At 44.2% G+C, this 21,050-nt stretch overlaps 1 protein-coding gene across 4 annotated transcripts in view; it reads left to right on the forward strand.

Annotated features, from left to right (window-relative positions):
- Positions 1-319: 319 nt before the first annotated feature.
- Positions 320-21,050, forward strand: part of yipf3 (Yip1 domain family, member 3) — a 52,419-nt gene continuing 31,688 nt past the window's right edge. For 2 of the 4 annotated variants that reach the window (XR_013791000.1, XM_079512615.1), the window contains exons 1-6: positions 320-610; positions 2,332-2,424; positions 4,357-4,497; positions 6,524-6,630; positions 10,244-10,289; positions 17,102-17,194. Coding sequence is in view for 3 of the 4 variants with exons in the window: in XM_079512615.1 (XP_079368741.1) it covers positions 536-610; positions 2,332-2,424; positions 4,357-4,497; positions 6,524-6,630; positions 10,244-10,289; positions 17,102-17,194 (555 nt within the window). In the remaining variant the exon portion in view is untranslated. Of the gene's footprint in view, positions 611-635; positions 666-2,331; positions 2,425-4,356; positions 4,498-6,523; positions 6,631-10,243; positions 10,290-17,101; positions 17,195-21,050 lie in introns of those variants that run through there. The other 2 variants (XM_079512617.1, XM_079512616.1) reach the window with 2 other exon arrangements.

A 21,050-nucleotide genomic window follows, 5' to 3' on the forward strand; every position in this document is an offset into this window, starting at 1 on the left:
TATATATAAGCGACATTGGGCTCGTTTTTTTTCCTCGTTTATGTTCCTTGTAAATATTTTTGTCTTGTTTCCATATTATATTTTTAAACCAGTGGTTCTAAAATATTTTTGTCATGGACCCTCAAATTAAACTGTTTATAAAATATGCAATCAATATTGAAAGAAAGAAAGAAAGAAAATGCTTATTTTTGGCTTGTTTTCATAATAATAATACCTGGTCCAGATTTTGCTTATTCCTCTCGACGAACCTGGCAACCCCGACGCAGCCACGTCGTCGTGTGACGTCGCTGCGTCGGTGTGTACGTAGCACGTCAGTCACGTGACGCGGACACCAGTCAGAGGAAGAACAGCAGAAGAACAACAACAGAAGAACAGATAAATAAACACATTAATGTCTTCTTTCTGTAGATGAATAACATAACGCAGATGTTTATAACTCTGTGCTTCCACACACAGCTCTGTATCAACCGGTTTGTGTTTATAAGGTTTATTTAGCTTGTTGTTGTTAAAACAACAATAATTACAACAAACAAACATGTCTGCTGCTGCTGGAGGAGACAAGCTACACACCACTGAGCCATGGGGAGGATTTGATGACAACATCATACAGGTACACACACACACACACACACACACACACACACACACTGCATGTGTTGAAAAGGGTGAGTTGTCTTGTTACCGTTGTAATGTGTTCTGTTAACTACAGTAGTAGTAAATAGTAATCGCGGTGTAAAAGTGTGATAGTTGATCCAGTGAGTGTCAGACATGCAGTGCAGCAACAGAATAGCAACATAACAGAAGAGAACATAGACTGTGCATATATAATATAGGTGGTGGTTAAACAAGAGAAACAGGATAGGATAACAGGAAATATGTGTGGGTTTTTCTCCCTGACTGGATAAAATTGGTATCCAGACCTTAAACATGTAGTTTCTCTTTATGGAAGAGCTGTGTTAATGAACAAACACACTACAGTATAGCTGCAATTTGCAACTCTAGATTTTTATTTTAAATAATGGGATGAATCTAGAGTTGCAATACCCTCTAGCCCCTCTCGGGACCCCCGTAAAGGTTTCTGACATTTGGATGTTTATGTCTTTACGGAGGGTCCCTCTCCAGTTCGTAAGCCCACAATAGGACGCAGCTGTACATAACCTCCGTTGCGGCCGTGCTGCGCTTTTTTGATGGGGGTTAGATGTTTCAAAAGAAGCATATAGGAGCTATAGGAGACAACGGAAACGTCAGAGAATTCTCCTTTGGCGCAGAAGCCGTTAAGTATTTTTAAACTTTGTTTGACCGTTTTGGCAGCTCTGAAATTCTCTCTTCCTTCCTTCCTTGACTTCCTTATTACCGCCAAGGATAGTCTAAGAAGGATGAGACGCGAAGACCGTACGGGCGACGCCATGTTGCTTTGGAAGGAAAGAAACATGCGCAATGGGCTATATGCAGCCAACACTTCCGCGTTCAGCTTCCTTGGTCTCAACTGCGCATGTTTCTTTCCTTCCAAAGCAACATGGCGTCGCCCGTACGGTCTTCGTGTCTCATCCTTCTTAGACTATCCTTGATTACCGCCTCCAGCACCGACACTGGCTACCTGCGACAGAGCGATCAGAGGCAGGAACGTAGGGACGCGCATGTAGCCAGTGTCGGTGCTGGAGGCACATTAAACAAGCGCTCTCACACACGCATTGTTTGACGGCTGCTCGCACACTTGGAGCGCGGAACTATGCTTCAATATTTTGGACAGAAAGTAGCTCATAACATGTCTACGGTGGATTTTTATGAAACAAAAGATCGGCAGATTGAAAGAGGATAATTCAAGCTTGTCCTAGAGCTGCAATGTTGGTGAGTTTAACGTTGTTTAATACAAGCAGATCGCAGATGAAAATTGGATGAGTGGGGAGTCAATGGAGGGTATTGCAACTCTAGATTCATCCCATTATATTATTAAAAAAGGGGAGTGGCTCTGCTGTGATTGACATGTTGTTGCTCCGCCCCATAGGGGAGTGGCTCTGCTGTGATTGACATGGTGTTGCTCCGCCCCATAGAGGAGTGGCTCTGCTGTGATTGACATGTTGTTGTCGCTCCGCCCCCATAGGGGAGTGGCTCTGCTGTGATTGACATGTTGCTCCGCCCCATAGGGGAGTGGCTCTGTTGTGAGTGACATGTTGCTCCACCCCATAGGGGAGTGGCTCTGCTGTGATTGACATGTTGTTGCTCCGCCCCCGTAGGGGAGTGGCTCTGCTGTGATTGACATGTTGTCGCTCCGCCCCCATAGGGGAGTGGCTCTGCTGTGATTGACATGTTGTTGTCGCTCCGCCCCCATAGGGGAGTGGCTCTGCTGTGATTGACATGGAGAACATGGATGACACGTCTGGGTCCAGCTTCGAGGACATGGGGGACATCCACCAGAGGATGAAGGTAAACATGGACTACATATCCCACAATGCACTGCACTACATCCACCAGAGGATGAAGGTAAACATGGACCACATGTCCCACAATGCACTGCACTACATCCACCAGAGGATGAAGGTAAACATGGACTACATATCCCACAATGCACTGCACTACATCCACCAGAGGATGAAGGTAAACATGGACCGCATATCCCACCATGCACTGCACTACATCCACCAGAGGACTACATATCCCACAATGCACTGCACTACATCCACCAGAGGATGAAGGTAACATGGACTACATATCCCACCATGCACTGCACTACATCCACCAGAGGATGAAGGTAACATGGACTACATGTCCCACAATGCACTGCACTACATCCACCAGAGGATGAAGGTAAACATGGACCGCATATCCCACAATGCACTGGACTACATCCACCAGAGGACTACATGTCCCACAATGCACTGCACTACATCCACCAGAGGATGAAGGTAAACATAGACAGGGCTGAACACAGGCGGTACGCCAGTGTGCATGCGTCGTCAAAATTAATTCTGCTCTGTCAATCAAGCGCCGGGAAGAGCTTCTCCGTACCAACAGCTGGCGCCGCCCAGAATGATTATTATGGCCAGAATACTAGTACATTCTGTGGCGAGAGCATTTCCCAAACGACTGCCACTCAGAGTGGCCATGCACTGGCCAGTTGTTGTCGCAATCAATGTATGACTTGGTCAAAATAGTGAAAACAAACAATCCAGAGAATTACTCCAACATTCAGAAAGTCCTTGTGTTGTCCCTTACACTGCCCTTGAGCAGTGCTGCATGTGAGAGAGGATTTTCACACCTCAACATAATAAAAAACAAGTACAGATTCTGCCTGTCAGATTCTCGCCTGTCATCCCTGATGCACATCCACCTGTCTAAGATGACATCAGAGACTTTTGACCCAAAACCAGCTGTTGACTTGTGGATGCAAACAGCTGATCGCAGGCTCAACCAGGGGAAGAGGACTAGGCCTGCATCATCATCTGCCATGGTTGAAATTGAGGACAGTGATGACAGCAGTCAAGAGCAGTGATGATGATGATGGCCAGCTTGTAGCATAAATGTTTAGGTTGTAGCTTTAAGCAAACTGAGCTCAAAGAGCAGTCAGTAGTTTCAGTGTGTTTAAAGAACAGACTTTCATGCTTAAAGAGAAAAGCAGTAATTCGATTTTTCACTTGTTTCTTTTGTTTTGCATCCAACACCCTCCCACTATATTTGCACACATCCACTCACCTACACTACTGATTCTACAGACTAACACACACCATCATTTGTTAATTCATCTTTATTTATTTATAAATATTGTTTTGCTAAGTTATTCATGCATCCCTCTTTTATCCATCCGGCGAGACGGGTCGCCGCATTTTAGGAGCACCAAGTAACTCCTCCAGGTACTCCTCTGAGTACTAGACCAAAAAAGTTGTGTGCAGCCCTGAACATAGACTACATATCCCACAATGCACTGCACTACATCCACCAGAGGACTACATCCCACAATGCACTGCGTGGATTAAAGTCCTACGGTCTCCACGCCTGATTTCCGTCATTTGGGCCCCATTTACACTAGCCCCATTTACCCCCATTTACAATCGGCTACTCCCGTCGGTTAATGTCAGTTTAAATGTGCAGATACCGATATTGACCGATAACGGCAAATATCGGCTGATACCGATATGCGGCCACGATGCATCGGTGCATCACTAAATTAAATCTCTTCTTTTCTTTCTCTGTGAAAGAGGAAGATAAATGTTTTCTTTGTTTTATTGTGAAGGAACAAGAGGAAGTTAAATGTTGTCGTCCTGTCTTATTGTGAAGGAGGAAGAGGAAGTTAAATGTTTTCTTTGTCTTATTGTGAAGGAGGAAGAGGAAGTTAAATGTTTTCTTTGTCTTATTGTGAAGGAGGAAGAGGAAGTATCTGCGGAGGCTGCCGCCACCGAGGAGGAGGAAGAGGAGGGGGAGGGGGGGGGCATCCCCGAGGACGGAGAGTTCCTGGGCATGAAGGGCATCAAGGGGCAGCTGGGGAGACAGGTGGCTGACGAGGTGAGGAAACCAGAGTTCTCAATGGGCCTGCTAATGAAGGCACGGCCCTGACTGGGCCCTACAGGGCCCTGACTCGGCCCTGACTGGGCCCTGACTGGGCCCTACAGGGCCCTGACTGGGCCCTGACTGGGCCCTATTGGGCCCTGACTGGGCCCTACAGGGCCCTGACTGGGCCCTACTGTGCCCTGACTGGGCCCTACTGTGCCCTGACTGGGCCCTGACTGGGCCCTGACTGGGCCCCGACTGGGCCCCGACTGGGCCCTGACTGGGCCCTGACTGGGCCCCGACTGGGCCCCGACTGGGCCCTGACTGGGCCCTACTGGGCCCTGACTGGGCCCTGACTGGGCCCCGACTGGGCCCTGACTGGGCCCTACTCCACTGGGTAGGAATATGAATATATGTATGATACTGATTTACTAGGACACTATGTATGGTACATTATGACACTATGTATGGTACATTATGACACTATGTATGGTACATTATGACACTATGTATGCCGGTGTTACACTCTCAGAGTTACAGACCCGTAAGGGTCCATTTGGTTCCATGTGTTACACTCTCAGAGTCACAGACCTGTAAGGGTCCATTTGGTTCCATGTGTTACACTCTCAGAGTCACAGACCTGTAAGGGTCCATTTGGTTCCATGTGTTACACTCTCAGAGTTACAGACCTGTAAGGGTCCATTTGGTTCCATGTGTTACACTCTCAGAGTTACAGACCTGTAAGGGTCCATTTGGTTCCATGTGTTACACTCTCAGAGTCACAGACCTGTAAGGGTCCATTTGGTTCCATGTGTTACACTCTCAGAGTTACAGACCTGTAAGGGTCCATTTGGTTCCATGTGTTACACTCCCAGAGTTACAGACCTGTGAGGGTCCATTTGGTTCCATGTGTTACACTCTTAGAGTTACAGACCCGTAAGTGTCCATTTGGTTCCATGTGTTACACTCTCAGAGTCACAGACCCGTAAGGGTCCATTTGGTTCCATGTGTTACACTCTCAGAGTTACAGACCCGTAAGGGTCCATTTGGTTCCATGTGTTACACTCTCAGAGCCACAGACCCGTAAGGGTCCATTTGGTTCCATGTGTTACACTCTCAGAGTCACAGACCTGTAAGGGTCCATTTGGTTCCATGTGTTACACTCTCAGAGCCACAGACCTGTAAGGGTCCATTTGGTTCCATGTGTTACACTCTCAGAGTCACAGACCCATAAGGGTCCATTTGGTTCCATGTGTTACACTCTCAGAGTCACAGACCCGTAAGGGTCCATTTGGTTCCATGTGTTACACTCTCAGAGTCACAGACCCGTAAGGGTCCATTTGGTTCCATGTGTTACACTCTCAGAGTCACAGACCTGTAAGGGTCCATTTGGTTCCATGTGTTACACTCTCAGAGCCACAGACCTGTAAGGGTCCATTTGGTTCCATGTGTTACACTCTCAGAGTCACAGACCCATAAGGGTCCATTTGGTTCCATGTGTTACACTCTCAGAGTCACAGACCCGTAAGGGTCCATTTGGTTCCATGTGTTACACTCTCAGAGTCACAGACCCGTAAGGGTCCATTTGGTTCCATGTGTTACACTCTCAGAGTCACAGACCTGTAAGGGTCCATTTGGTTCCATGTGTTACACTCTCAGAGTCACAGACCTGTAAGGGTCCATTTGGTTCCATGTGTTACACTCTCAGAGTCACAGACCTGTAAGGGTCCATTTGGTTCCATGTGTTACACTCTCAGAGTCACAGACCTGTAAGGGTCCATTTGGTTCCATGTGTTACACTCTCAGAGTCACAGACCTGTAAGGGTCCATTTGGTTCCATGTGTTACACTCTCAGAGTCACAGACCCGTAAGGGTCCATTTGGTTCCATGTGTTACACTCTCAGAGTCACAGACCTGTTGTGGTCATTCAGGGCTGTCTCTTTGTGTTTCTGGTGATATTATTGTCCTCTCATTTTGTCGGGCCAGCTCTTTTCAGGCCCGTTGAGATTGAACTGGTGTGTGTGTGTGTGGTTGTTAACAGGTGTGGCAGGCGGGGAAGCGTCAGGCGTCCAAAGCCTTCAACCTGTACGGTAACATCGACATCCTGAGGCCGTACTTCGACGTGGAGCCGGTGCAGGTTCGGAACCGGTGAGTTTCCGTCTAGCGTCTACTGGTTATCTGATTGGTTGACCCAAACCCTAAACTATCATCTGATTGGTTGACCCAAACCCTAAACTATCATCTGATTGGTTGACCCAAACCCTAAACTATCATCTGATTGGTTGACCCAAACCCCAAACTATCATCTGATTGGTTGACCCAAACCCAGGGCTTAAAGTTCTCAGTCCTGGGGACGGATTTCAGTCCTGAGGATTTCATAGGGGGTCATTAGATGAGATCAGTGCAGAATGCAGATGTGCAAAAAAATCATTTTCAGTCTTGGGATTTTTTTGGCTTTAAGCCCTGCAGGCCAAACCCCAAACTATCATCTGCATAGACCGCATCGACTCCATGCGATTGGGCGCATTCCCACCTGTACTTTGGTAGACTTGATGCGATTGGTCGCCTTCTCACCTGTACTTTGGTAGACTCCATGCGATTGGGTGGAGAAGTTGCATCATTCTTGCATATTTAATTTGCTGCGTTTGCCTTCACACTGCGCTGTCATCCGCAGCAATTTGATTGATTTATTGAAGTATTTATTAACAGTTTGAAGAATTACAAGCACAACTCAATACAAAACCTTTGAGTGGACGACACCATAAAGCATTACACTTGTTTACAATAGGGTCCACCGTTTAGTTAGTAAGTAAGTAAAGTAAGTAAATTGGAAACGCAGCAGGGAACTTTATCAATCAATGTGTTCAATTCATAAGCAGAACTACACCGTGAAATCTATGGTGGTAAAATTATACTTTGAGTAATAATTTACCCATGTTCTTTTGGGCATGGAGGCACAATGCACTGAGACAGACAGCACAAAATGAACCCGACCCGACCTCCGACCTTTACAAGTTCATCGACGTGAAGAAGGTCCCCACACAGACCCCTTTTCCACCGGTTGGTTCCCAATGGGAACCCGTTCAGTTCTTTTCCACCGGTTGGTTCCCAATGGGAACCCGTTCAGTTCTTTTCCACCGGTTGGTTCCCAATGGGAACCGGTTCAGTTCTTTTCCACCGGTTGGTTCTCAATGGGAACCGGTTCAGTTCTTTTCCACCGGTTGGTTCCCAATAGGAACCGGTTCAGTTCACACAAAATGAACCCGACCCGACCTCCGACCTTTACAAGTTCATCGACGTGAAGAAGGTCCCCACACAGACCCCTTTTCCACCGGTTGGTTCCCAATGGGAACCCGTTCAGTTCTTTTCCACCGGTTGGTTCCCAATGGGAACCCGTTCAGTTCTTTTCCACCGGTTGGTTCCCAATGGGAACCCGTTCAGTTCTTTTCCACCGGTTGGTTCCCAATGGGAACCCGTTCAGTTCTTTTCCACCGGTTGGTTCCCAATGGGAACCCGTTCAGTTCTTTTCCACCGGTTGGTTCCCAATGGGAACCGGTTCAGTTCTTTTCCACCGGTTGGTTCCCAATGGGAACCGGTTCAGTTCTTTTCCACCGGTTGGTTCCCAATGGGAACCGGTTCAGTTCTTTTCCACCGGTTGGTTCTCAATGGGAACCGGTTCAGTTCTTTTCCACCGGTTGGTTCCCAATAGGAACCGGTTCAGTTCTTTTCCACCGGTTGGTTCCCAATGGGAACCGGTTCAGTTCTTTTCCACCGGTTGGTTCCCAATGGGAACCGGTTCAGTTCTTTCCCACCGGTTGGTTCCCAATGGGAACCGGTTCAGTTCTTTCCCACCGGTTGGTTCCCAATGGGAACCGGTTCAGTTCTTTTCCACCGGTTGGTTCCCAATGGGAACCCGTTCAGTTCTTTTTGGTTTTTAGTCCTTGAGCCAGAGCTCCAAAATTGGTGGGCAAACTATACCCTATATTAGATTGTTTATATGATCAATACAAGTAAATTAATACATGATAACCCTTCCACAGTAGTAGCTTTTTCATATTTTCGATTATTTTGCATATTTTCCTACATAATGCCTCATTTGCATATTTAAAAATGTAAAATTTGTAATACAATAAATCATTGTTTTTATGTAAGTACTCAATTGGGGAAGTTTAATGGTGATAACAATCTAATATAGGTATGGTTTTGCCCACTCGATTCATAATTAACGTTTCAATTTTGGAGCTCTGGCTCATGGACTAAAAACCAAAAAGAACTGAACTGGAACCAACCGGTGGAAAAGGGGCCACAGTGACAGCACTCCATGTTTACGCACAGACGGACAGACAGAATATTCTGTACACTGCAGTGTTTTTATGTGTTTCCTTAAGCAATTGATTAATGTACTCGTCCTCATACTTCGGTGAGGGCTTCGGTCTCCTCATTCGACCACGCCTATCATCTTTGCGCTGCGTAAAATATGCCGTCTCCGTCTCCAACGGTGTTTCCTCCTCATTCATCCGCCACATTGTTTGTTCATTTCCTTTATTTGATGTTGCATTCACACCTGCAGTGAATCCAACACGAAAACCCCCGTTGTTTTGGTGTAGTAGAATGCGATGGTTTGATCCGTATCAGAGTTTGATTGAGCCTTCACACCTGATCCGTATCAGAGTTTGATTGAGCCTTCACACCTGTTGTTTGATCCGTATCAGAGTTTGATTGAGCCTTCACACCTGATCCGTATCAGAGTTTGATTGAGCCTTCACACCTGTTGTTTGATCCGTATCAGAGTTTGATTGAGCCTTCACACCTGATCCGTATCAGAGTTTGATTGAGCCTTCACACCTGTTGTTTGATCCGTATCAGAGTTTGATTGAGCCTTCACACTTTGATCCGTATCAGAGTTTGATTGAGCCATCACACTTTGATCCGTATCAGAGTTTGATTGAGCCTTCATACTTTGATCCGTATCAGAGTTTGATTGAGCCTTCACACTTTGATCCGTATCAGAGTTTGATTGAGCCTTCACACTTTGATCCGTATCAGAGTTTGATTGAGCCTTCACACTTTGATCCGTATCAGAGTTTGATTGAGCCTTCACACTTTGATCCGTATCAGAGTTTGATTGAGCCTTCACACCCGTATCAGAGTTTGATTGAGCCTTCACACTTTGATCCGTATCAGAGTTTGATTGAGCCTTCACACTTTGATCCGTATCAGAGTTTGATTGAGCCTTCACGCTTTGATCCGTATCAGAGTTTGATTGAGCCTTCACACTTTGATCCGTATCAGAGTTTGATTGAGCCTTCACACCCGTATCAGAGTTTGATTGAGCCTTCACACCTGATCCGTATCAGAGTTTGATTGAGCCTTCACACCTGATCCGTATCAGAGTTTGATTGAGCCTTCACACCCGTATCAGAGTTTGATTGAGCCTTCACACCTGATCCGTATCAGAGTTTTATTGAGCCTTCACACCCGTATCAGAGTTTGATTGAGCCTTCACACCCGTATCAGAGTTTGATTGAGCCTTCACACCTGCCAAACGGAGCACACTTTCTGACAATACGCAGCAGGATTGACTTTAATCGCAGGATAGCATGCCTGGTGTGAATGCGACATAACAACATGTTTCAAAATGATTCCAGAAATAGCAGACACAAGCCGGCCACAGCTTTCAGTGGTTTCACGGGTGTGCAAATGTTATGTTGTCTTAATTGCGTCTGTGTTTTATAACAAGACTCTTATTGTGTCGTTTCAGGTTGATGGAGTCTATGATTCCTGTACGGATGATCAACTTCCCACAGGTACGTAAAACATGATCTGATCCAGGACCAGTAGCATTAACAACATGTAGGAGCATTGTGGTGAGATCTGATCCAGGACCAGTAGCATTAAAGGGGCATTCCACTCATTTTCAACATTTTACTATGACATTAACTCTTTGAGAGTTTCAAGGATTTCTATACAGTTTGTAGACTTCTCTATGGAAAAATGGCGTTTTTGAATGATTTATTGAAAATTCTCTGTTGTGAATGTGTGACAACGAAAGACCTTCAGAGAAAGCTTGACTTGTCTGCTTCCAGGAAAAAAATGAACTGAGTTGATAAAATGTTTAGTTCTTGTGTTGGAAGCCATTTAAAAGAGCCTGCATTTACACTGTTTTCTGTTTCTAGGACAACCAAAAAAAGTTATGACCAGTTGAAGTTTTATTTTCTAAAGAACTTTTTTTCTGCTGGGCGTACACACCCATGCCATATCTCATTTTAAAGGGTGAGTTGTCTAGTTAAAAAAAGAAAAAGAAAAAAGTTTCACACATGTACCACTGTAGATATTTTGCCATCTATAAATAGCATGGTCAGTCAGGACCAATCTGACCTATCCAGCTAAAAGTTCCCATAGCTCTGCATTGGAACGTGATAGAAACTCAAATTCTTTTTTGGGTAAATGTAGACATTCTAACGCACATTTTGATATATACCATGTCTACATAGTCTTACCAGTACCTTGTATATTCATGCATGAATCTCAAAAACCTGTTACGAAGAAACACAGTTTTGATAAAAAACACATCCAAGGACATTGTTTTGATATGACTTGGTGCCCATGATATGTATCAAAATATAGACTTGAATGTATACTGCATTATAAAAAAAAAATTGGGTTCTTACCATCTACAATTACAGAGTAAATCACAGTTGAAACTCGCTTAGTCAAACCATAAACCTCTGAATAGTGTAAAAATAGCCCGACAGGTATCTCAAATTGGAAAAGTGCACTTTTATTTCTTCAGAACAACACAACCAGAACATAAACATTATAATTTTAAATAATTACAGAAAATAAATAAATACTAATGCAATACATAGTGTACATACTGTACACTATTTTGACGTTGACATTGTATGTGTAGGCTATACAGGGTACAGTTCTATTTGACGTTGACAGTGTGTGTGTAGGACACTGACCCCCCCTCCCCCCCTGAACCACCGGAGATGAAGCAGCTTAGCCGCACTGTTACACTTACACTATTTTGACGTTGACATTGTATGTGTAGGCTATACAGGGTACAGTTCTATTTGACGTTGACAGTGTGTGTGTAGGACACCCACCCCCCCTCCCCCCCTGAACCACCGGAGATGAAGCAGCTTAGCCGCACTGTTACACTATTTTGACGTTGACATTGTATGTGTAGGCTATACAGGGTACAGTTCTATTTGACGTTGACAGTGTGTGTGTAGGGTATACAGGGTAAAGTTACAGTTCTATTGACGTTGAGGGTGTAGACTTTCAAAATAAGACAGAAAAAAAGAAGAAAAAAAGAGAACAGTTATTCAAAGTAGTGCTTGATATTCTTGTCCTTGTGGTAAACGAAGAAGCATGGGAACAAACACAAGGGCACCTCACAATCAGGGCAGTAATACAGGGTCATATGCCGGAGTGGTCTACCATTGGGACCGTTACTGAGCAGGTGGAGCCTGCAGGTTCTCTTGTCAATTCTCACTGGCACATGGCCACGCAAATGCACCTCAAGTCTCCTATTCTCGTCACCTGCTCTTGCCCTATATGGACGATCACCCCCCACTGCCCCCTCCGCCGCCTCCTCCTCCTCCTCCTCCTCCTCCTCCTCCGGCCTCCCTGGTCTCAGTGATGTCCACCTCTCCACCACCAACATGATATAGTCCAGGAGAGTTTTTGTCCTGCCCTGTTTGAGTTTGTGCAACACGAACGCATTGTACATCACCATCTGAAACATGTAAAAGACAAACTTCACAGGCCACTTGTAGGACTTACGGGCAAACGGGTAGTAGGAGATATGTTGGTCTAGTTTGTCCACACCATTCATGTACTTGTTGTACTCGTTGACACAATGTGGCTTAATTTTTTTATCCCTGACTGGCTCGCCTGGCGTCACTCTGGCTTTCTTACGCCTCTCAGTGACTGTGACCATCGTGTGTGGGTGGATGGTGCTGCACATTTTGACAACCTTCTTGTCCCGCCAAGCCAACAGCATCACCCCGTCGTTGTTGTGGCGCATCAGAGTCTCGCCCAGCTTCATGTCGCCTGGTTTGCTAAGCCGCTTCATCTCCGGTGGTTCCCCCCTGTTCTTCCTCATCGTCCCACATACATGGGTTCCCAAAGACAGTAGCATAATACACCTGTTCACTGAGTTGTACAGATTGTCCATGTACAAATGGTAGCCTTTGTTGGACAACGGTCCGAGAAGCTCCATCACGGTCGTGTCCAGCCCACAGCCTACTCCGGTATATGGCTTCATGTTCCAGAGGTAGCCCGTCGCTGAATCGGCTAGGCAGTAGGATTTAATCCCCCATTTCACCGGCTTCAACGGATTATAGCACTTCCAAGCCAGTCTTCCCTTCCATAGCATAACACCTTCGTCGATGGATATGTTCTTCTCTGGGGTGTACATGGACTGAAACCGGGCCAGAAGATAGTTCACAAGATATCTGACTTTGTACATGCGGTCCGCTGTGTCTGGAGTCTCCTGGTCACTGAAGTGAAGGAACCGCTTGAGCAGCAGAAACCGGGTCAGGCTCATGGTGCGCCTGAACTGCTGTGTCTCATTAGCCTTACGCCGGGACCAGTATGACACAAGGGTTGGCTTCCTCACAAGGCCCGTCAGGAAAAAGAGCCCGAAGAAATTCTTCAACTCTATCACAGAGACATCCTTCCATTTCTTCACTGTGGAGTGTGGGAGTGGGTCCTGGATCTAGATAGATAGATATATAAGTTAGATTTATTTGCAGAAATTACAACAAAGTCATCAATTTGGGAAAACATCAATGTGGAATATACACAATACACACCATTGCGATGGACTGCGCTGCATATCTGTTGGTCTCATCGCAAATATACTGGAGCAGCTCATCGGTCAGCAACAGCTCAAAGAAGTCCACTGGATCACTCTCTGCACTGAGGACACAGTGAACACCCGGCTCTCCAGTAAACGGGATGTCCTGTGGCTCCCACCCACCAGCAGACCACCCTGGCGAAGCCGTTGAGTTGGCATCACCTAAATTACAGGAATACACAATTATTAGCATAAAAAACATTGTTTTTATTCATGTAGAATACATCTGGTGGAGCTGTAACATGTGATGAGACTATAAAATGATATACATGATTTTGTTCTGTGCATTGTATTTATACCTGCTTCCATGGGCACAGGGGCAGCATCTGCAGCTGTCGAGATGATGGGCTGTTCATCATCTGTAAAACAACAACCATTTCAATCAATTAGAGGCATGGTGTAGCGTTCTCCATAGTGCCAAATGCAGACAGACTTTAGCCACATCCACAAGTTATTTAGCTCTCTAGTTACTCACCTCCATCCACATCACTGTTCACCTCATCATCGTGCCACTCCTCATCACCCGGTTCTAAATATGTACAAATAAATAATCATTTAGCTGGAGTGCACGCTACAATTACATTCCTTCATACAAAAATGTAGCCAATCACATACGAATTGTGGCCAACACATCCATCTATTCAGTGTTGATCCATTTCAGCCAACACATTGTAGCCAACACACATCAAAGCAAAGCAAAGTGTCCATCGTTGTATCCCCCCCCCCCACTGCTACAGCGGTGGAGTCCTAAGCGAACCAATGGGGCTTTCAAATAGATCTGTATTGAGCTTGCATGATGATCAAATGAACGTATTGTACCGTGGTTTATATGCTATATATTATGAGAAATGTTCCATTACTTTTTTCCCCATCTATTCAGTATTGTTTTATCGTTTATTATGATCCCTGTTTTTTTGTATTACTTTTCCGCGCCGCTGGGGGAAGGGTGGTGTAATGCAGGCCGCAAAGCTAAGCTAATTCATTATACTACTAAATCTATATAATATTGCGCTTGCATGATAATCAAAATAGTGTATTGTACCGTGGCTTATAGGCAAAATCATATAAGATGATCGCTAGAAATAAATGATTTGGATTATGTAGCATGCACGATAAAACTATCATATAAAAAATGTATTTTGACGATGACGAAGGTTTGACGAAGGTGCCGCCATCATGCGGCATGCCGCATGATGGCGGCCTCCTCCTGAAAACCTTAGTCATCGTCAAAATACATTTTTTATATGATAGTTTTATCGTGCATGCTACATAATCCAAATCATTTATTTCTAGCGATCATCTTATATGATTTTGCCTATAAGCCACGGTACAATACACTATTTTGATTATCATGCAAGCGCAATATTATATAGATTTAGTAGTATAATGAATTAGCTTAGCTTTGCGGCCTGCATTACACCACCCTTCCCCCAGCGGCGCGGAAAAGTAATACAAAAAAACAGGGATCATAATAAACGATAAAACAATACTGAATAGATGGGGAAAAAAGTAATGGAACATTTCTCATAATATATAGCATATAAACCACGGTACAATACGTTCATTTGATCATCATGCAAGCTCAATACAGATCTATTTGAAAGCCCCATTGGTTCGCTTAGGACTCCACCGCTGTAGCAGTGGGGGGGGGGGATACAACGATGGACACTTTGCTTTGCTTTGATGTGTGTTGGCTACAATGTGTTGGCATTTTTCGTAACAATGTTTCAGACAATAAGATTCTTACCATCGAGCTCATCGGGGGACGGTTCGGCTCCATCGCTGTCTCGAAACGGCTCAAAGTCCTCTTCGGAGGAAGATTGGGGGGGGGGGGGGGCGACAAACCCCTTGGAAAACCTCGTAACCCGTGTAGATCGGCGGAGCACGGTGTCGTCGCTCGAGCCAGGCCGGGGAGAGGGACCGCTAACACTGGGCGCAGGCATGGGGCTAGTAGATGCAAGAAGGCCGCGATCCTGCAACCCGCTGCCACCGGGCTGGGGACCGGGCTGGGGACCGGGCGAAGCCGCTTGCCTGCTCTTCTTCTTGACGGGGGACAAGAGCTTCACATCGGGGACGACAGTAGGCTCGACATCGGGGACAAGGGGCTTAGCATCAGGCCCGGGGGGGACAAGAGGCACCACCGCATCTCCTGGCTTCTCTCCGTCGCTACCAGACAACTCCTCGTCGGTCTGAGGTGGAAGAGGATCCGGATTACGGGGCCGGCCCTTCTTCCCGACGAAGACCATGCGGAGATGTTCCTCCATGGTTGTTTGGCGCACACCACCAGTGGAGGTAGAGGGAAGGGGAGATGGACGCTTGGAGCGTTTTTTTGGCGCCATGTCGAACTACACTCAGTCACTGACTACTGACCGACTACACTCGTAATCTACTATATAAACTAACAAGACGTACAGACAAACCAACACTCAACCAACAGACAGACACACACTAAACAGGTAAAAATAAACACACTAAACTAACGATCTAAAGCTATACTATACACAGATAAGACGGTAAGACGCGGACACTTTTTTTTGGTTTTTTTTTGTTTTTTTTTTGACAGACAAAGACAGACACAGACAACAGACTACTAACTAAAGAATCTAAACTAAATATAAACCTAAATTACTACAACTAACTACTAATATTACTACTACTACTACTACTATTACTACTACTACTACTACTGCTACAAAACTCGCTCAATCAATACAATACTACTCACTCACTTTCGACACGCACCATAGACTACTCCAAAACTGTCTTCCCCACGCAGATCCCGGGGGGGTGGCCAGGTTTTATAGCAAAGGATGCAGGTGTGTCACGTGACACGGGTTTTATGGGTAATGTAGTTGGAATATAAGCTCAGGAGTTTAAACAGCGCTCCGGAGGATGTTAATATGGTTAGATTAATAAGAAAAGCTGAAGACGCCAATTGGCGTCATTGATCATTTACGGAATTCTGATGAAGACGCCAATTGGCGTCTTTCATCTTCTAAGGGTTAATATACCTTAGAGCTGTTGTGTGGAAATAATAAAAAAGTCCCCCCGATTTTGTGTTTCCTAGAACTAGAGGTCTGAAAAAAATCATTAACATGGTGAAACGCATCTTGATGACATCATCAAGATGTGTTTCACCATGTTAATGATTTTTTTCATACTTACAGTTCTAGGAAACACAGAATGGGGGGACTTTTTTATTATTTCCACACAACAGCTCTAAGGTATATTAATGACATAGTAAAATGTTGAAAATGGGTGGTTTTCCCCTTTAACAACATGTAGGAGCATTGTGGTGAGATCTGATCCAGGATCAGTAACAGTGTACATAATGTTCTCATTGTGGTGTGAGATCTGATCCAGGATCAGTAGATGTACATAATGTCACCACGACTGATTTCACTCATTTGGATTCCATAGAAACCTTTCTGTGAAAGCATGCTGCACACCGAAAATAGCAGACCTACAAGCTGTTGTGAGCTTGTAAATCGGCTATTTTCGTTCATTTTGTTATTTTAAGATGAAATACAGTAGTATTTGAAGTGATCAAAACTAGCAATAAGAACAATAAGAATAACAAGAAGAATACAGAAACACGAACAGTCTCAGTTAAATGGTATGATTTCTTCAGCTGGGTCGGACTAAAACATCATCACATTTTCAGTCTTGATCACTTATTTTTGCTTTATTCCATGTGTTCTCATCTCCCGTGCGTGCGTGTGTGTGTGCGTGTGTATGTGTGTGTAGAAGGTAGCGGGGGAGCTGTATGGACCCATGATGCTGGTGTTCACCCTGGTGGCCATCCTCCTTCACGGCATGAAGACGTCTGGGACCGTCATTGTAAGACATGAAGACACATTGTTTTTGCCGATAAAGTACAGTTTTATAGACCGTGACTCAGAGTCTCAGAGCCAACATAAAGTACAGTTTTATAGACCGTGACTCAGAGTCTCAGAGCTAACATAAAGTACAGTTTTATAGACCGTGACTCAGAGTCTCAGAGCCAACATAAAGTACAGTTTATAGACCGTGACTCAGAGTCTCAGAGCTAACATAAAGTACAGTTTTATAGACCGTGACTCAGAGTCTCAGAGCTAACATAAAGTACAGTTTATAGACCGTGACTCAGAGTCTCAGAGCTAACATAAAGTACAGTTTATAGACCGTGACTCAGAGTCTCAGAGCCAACATAAAGTACAGTTTATAGACCGTGACTCAGAGTCTCAGAGCTAACATAAAGTACAGTTTTATAGACCGTGACTCAGAGTCTCAGAGCTAACATAAAGTACAGTTTTATAGACCGTGACTCAGAGTCTCAGAGCTAACATAAAGTACAGTTTTATAGACCGTGACTCAGAGTCTCAGAGCTAACATAAAGTACAGTTTTATAGACCGTGACTCAGAGTCTCAGAGCTAACATAAAGTACAGTTTTATAGACCGTGACTCAGAGTCTCAGAGCTAACATAAAGTACAGTTTATAGACCGTGACTCAGAGTCTCAGAGCTAACATAAAGTACAGTTTTATAGACCGTGACTCAGAGTCTCAGAGCCAACATAAAGTACAGTTTATAGACCGTGACTCAGAGTCTCAGAGCTAACATAAAGTACAGTTTTATAGACCGTGACTCAGAGTCTCAGAGCCAACATAAAGTACAGTTTTATAGACCGTGACTCAGAGTCTCAGAGCTAACATAAAGTACAGTTTTATAGACCGTGACTCAGAGGCTCAGAGCTAACATAAAGTACAGTTTTATAGACCGTGACTCAGAGTCTCAGAGCTAACATAAAGTACAGTTTTATAGACCGTGACTCAGAGTCTCAGAGCTAACATAAAGTACAGTTTATAGACCGTGACTCAGAGTCTCAGAGCTAACATAAAGTACAGTTTATAGACCGTGACTCAGAGTCTCAGAGCTAACATAAAGTACAGTTTATAGACCGTGACTCAAAGCTAACATAAAGTACAGTTTTATAGACCGTGACTCAGAGTCTCAGAGCTAACATAAAGTACAGTTTATAGACCGTGACTCAGAGTCTCAGAGCTAACATAAAGTACAGTTTATAGACCGTGACTCAGAGTCTCAGAGCCAACATAAAGTACAGTTTATAGACCGTGACTCAGAGTCTCAGAGCTAACATAAAGTACAGTTTTATAGACCGTGACTCAGAGTCTCAGAGCTAACATAAAGTACAGTTTTATAGACCGTGACTCAGAGTCTCAGAGCTAACATAAAGTACAGTTTTATAGACCGTGACTCAGAGTCTCAGAGCTAACATAAAGTACAGTTTTATAGACCGTGACTCAGAGTCTCAGAGCTAACATAAAGTACAGTTTTATAGACCGTGACTCAGAGTCTCAGAGCTAACATAAAGTACAGTTTATAGACCGTGACTCAGAGTCTCAGAGCTAACATAAAGTACAGTTTTATAGACCGTGACTCAGAGTCTCAGAGCCAACATAAAGTACAGTTTATAGACCGTGACTCAGAGTCTCAGAGCTAACATAAAGTACAGTTTTATAGACCGTGACTCAGAGTCTCAGAGCCAACATAAAGTACAGTTTTATAGACCGTGACTCAGAGTCTCAGAGCTAACATAAAGTACAGTTTTATAGACCGTGACTCAGAGGCTCAGAGCTAACATAAAGTACAGTTTTATAGACCGTGACTCAGAGTCTCAGAGCTAACATAAAGTACAGTTTTATAGACCGTGACTCAGAGTCTCAGAGCTAACATAAAGTACAGTTTATAGACCGTGACTCAGAGTCTCAGAGCTAACATAAAGTACAGTTTATAGACCGTGACTCAGAGTCTCAGAGCTAACATAAAGTACAGTTTATAGACCGTGACTCAGAGCTAACATAAAGTACAGTTTTATAGACCGTGACTCAGAGTCTCAGAGCTAACATAAAGTACAGTTTTATAGACCGTGACTCAGAGTCTCAGAGCTAACATAAAGTACAGTTTATAGACCGTGACTCAGAGTCTCAGAGCTAACATAAAGTACAGTTTTATAGACCGTGACTCAGTCTCAGAGCCAACATAAAGTACAGTTTATAGACCGTGTCTCAGAGCTAACATAAAGTACAGTTTTATAGACCGTGACTCAGAGTCTCAGAGCTAACATAAAGTACAGTTTTATAGACCGTGACTCAGAGTCTCAGAGCTAACATAAAGTACAGTTTTATAGACCGTGACTCAGAGTCTCAGAGCTAACATAAAGTACAGTTTATAGACCGTGACTCAGAGTCTCAGAGCCAACATAAAGTACAGTTTATAGACCGTGACTCAGAGTCTCAGAGCTAACATAAAGTACAGTTTATAGACCGTGACTCAGAGTCTCAGAGCTAACATAAAGTACAGTTTATAGACCGTGACTCAGAGTCTCAGAGCTAACATAAAGTACAGTTTATAGACCGTGACTCAGAGTCTCAGAGCCAACATAAAGTACAGTTTTATAGACCGTGACTCAGAGTCTCAGAGCCAACATAAAGTACAGTTTATAGACCGTGACTCAGAGTCTCAGAGCTAACATAAAGTACAGTTTATAGACCGTGACTCAGAGTCTCAGAGCCAACATAAAGTACAGTTTATAGACCGTGACTCAGAGTCTCAGAGCCAACATAAAGTACAGTTTATAGACCGTGACTCAGAGTCTCAGAGCCAACATAAAGTACAGTTTATAGACCGTGACTCAGAGTCTCAGAGCCAACATAAAGTACAGTTTATAGACCGTGACTCAGAGTCTCAGAGCTAACATAAAGTACAGTTTATAGACCGTGACTCAGAGTCTCAGAGCTAACATAAAGTACAGTTTTATAGACCGTGACTCAGAGTCTCAGAGCTAACATAAAGTACAGTTTTATAGACCGTGACTCAGAGTCTCAGAGCTAACATAAAGTACAGTTTATAGACCGTGACTCAGAGTCTCAGAGCCAACATAAAGTACAGTTTATAGACCGTGACTCAGAGTCTCAGAGCTAACATAAAGTACAGTTTTATAGACCGTGACTCAGAGTCTCAGAGCCAACATAAAGTACAGTTTATAGACCGTGACTCAGAGTCTCAGAGCTAACATAAAGTACAGTTTATAGACCGTGACTCAGAGTCTCAGAGCCAACATAAAGTACAGTTTATAGACCGTGACTCAGAGTCTCAGAGCTAACATAAAGTACAGTTTATAGACCGTGACTCAGAGTCTCAGAGCTAACATAAAGTACAGTTTATAGACCGTGACTCAGAGTCTCAGAGCTAACATAAAGTACAGTTTATAGACCGTGACTCAGAGTCTCAGAGCCAACATAAAGTACAGTTTATAGACCGTGACTCAGAGTCTCAGAGCTAACATAAAGTACAGTTTTATAGACCGTGACTCAGAGTCTCAGAGCTAACATAAAGTACAGTTTTATAGACCGTGACTCAGAGTCTCAGAGCTAACATAAAGTACAGTTTTATAGACCGTGACTCAGAGTCTCAGAGCTAACATAAAGTACAGTTTTATAGACCGTGACTCAGAGTCTCAGAGCTAACATAAAGTACAGTTTTATAGACCGTGACTCAGAGTCTCAGAGCTAACATAAAGTACAGTTTATAGACCGTGACTCAGAGTCTCAGAGCTAACATAAAGTACAGTTTTATAGACCGTGACTCAGAGTCTCAGAGCCAACATAAAGTACAGTTTATAGACCGTGACTCA

Source organism: Electrona antarctica, assembly GCF_951216825.1.
Source record: "Electrona antarctica genome assembly, chromosome: 10".
Lineage (NCBI taxonomy): Eukaryota > Metazoa > Chordata > Actinopteri > Myctophiformes > Myctophidae > Electrona > Electrona antarctica.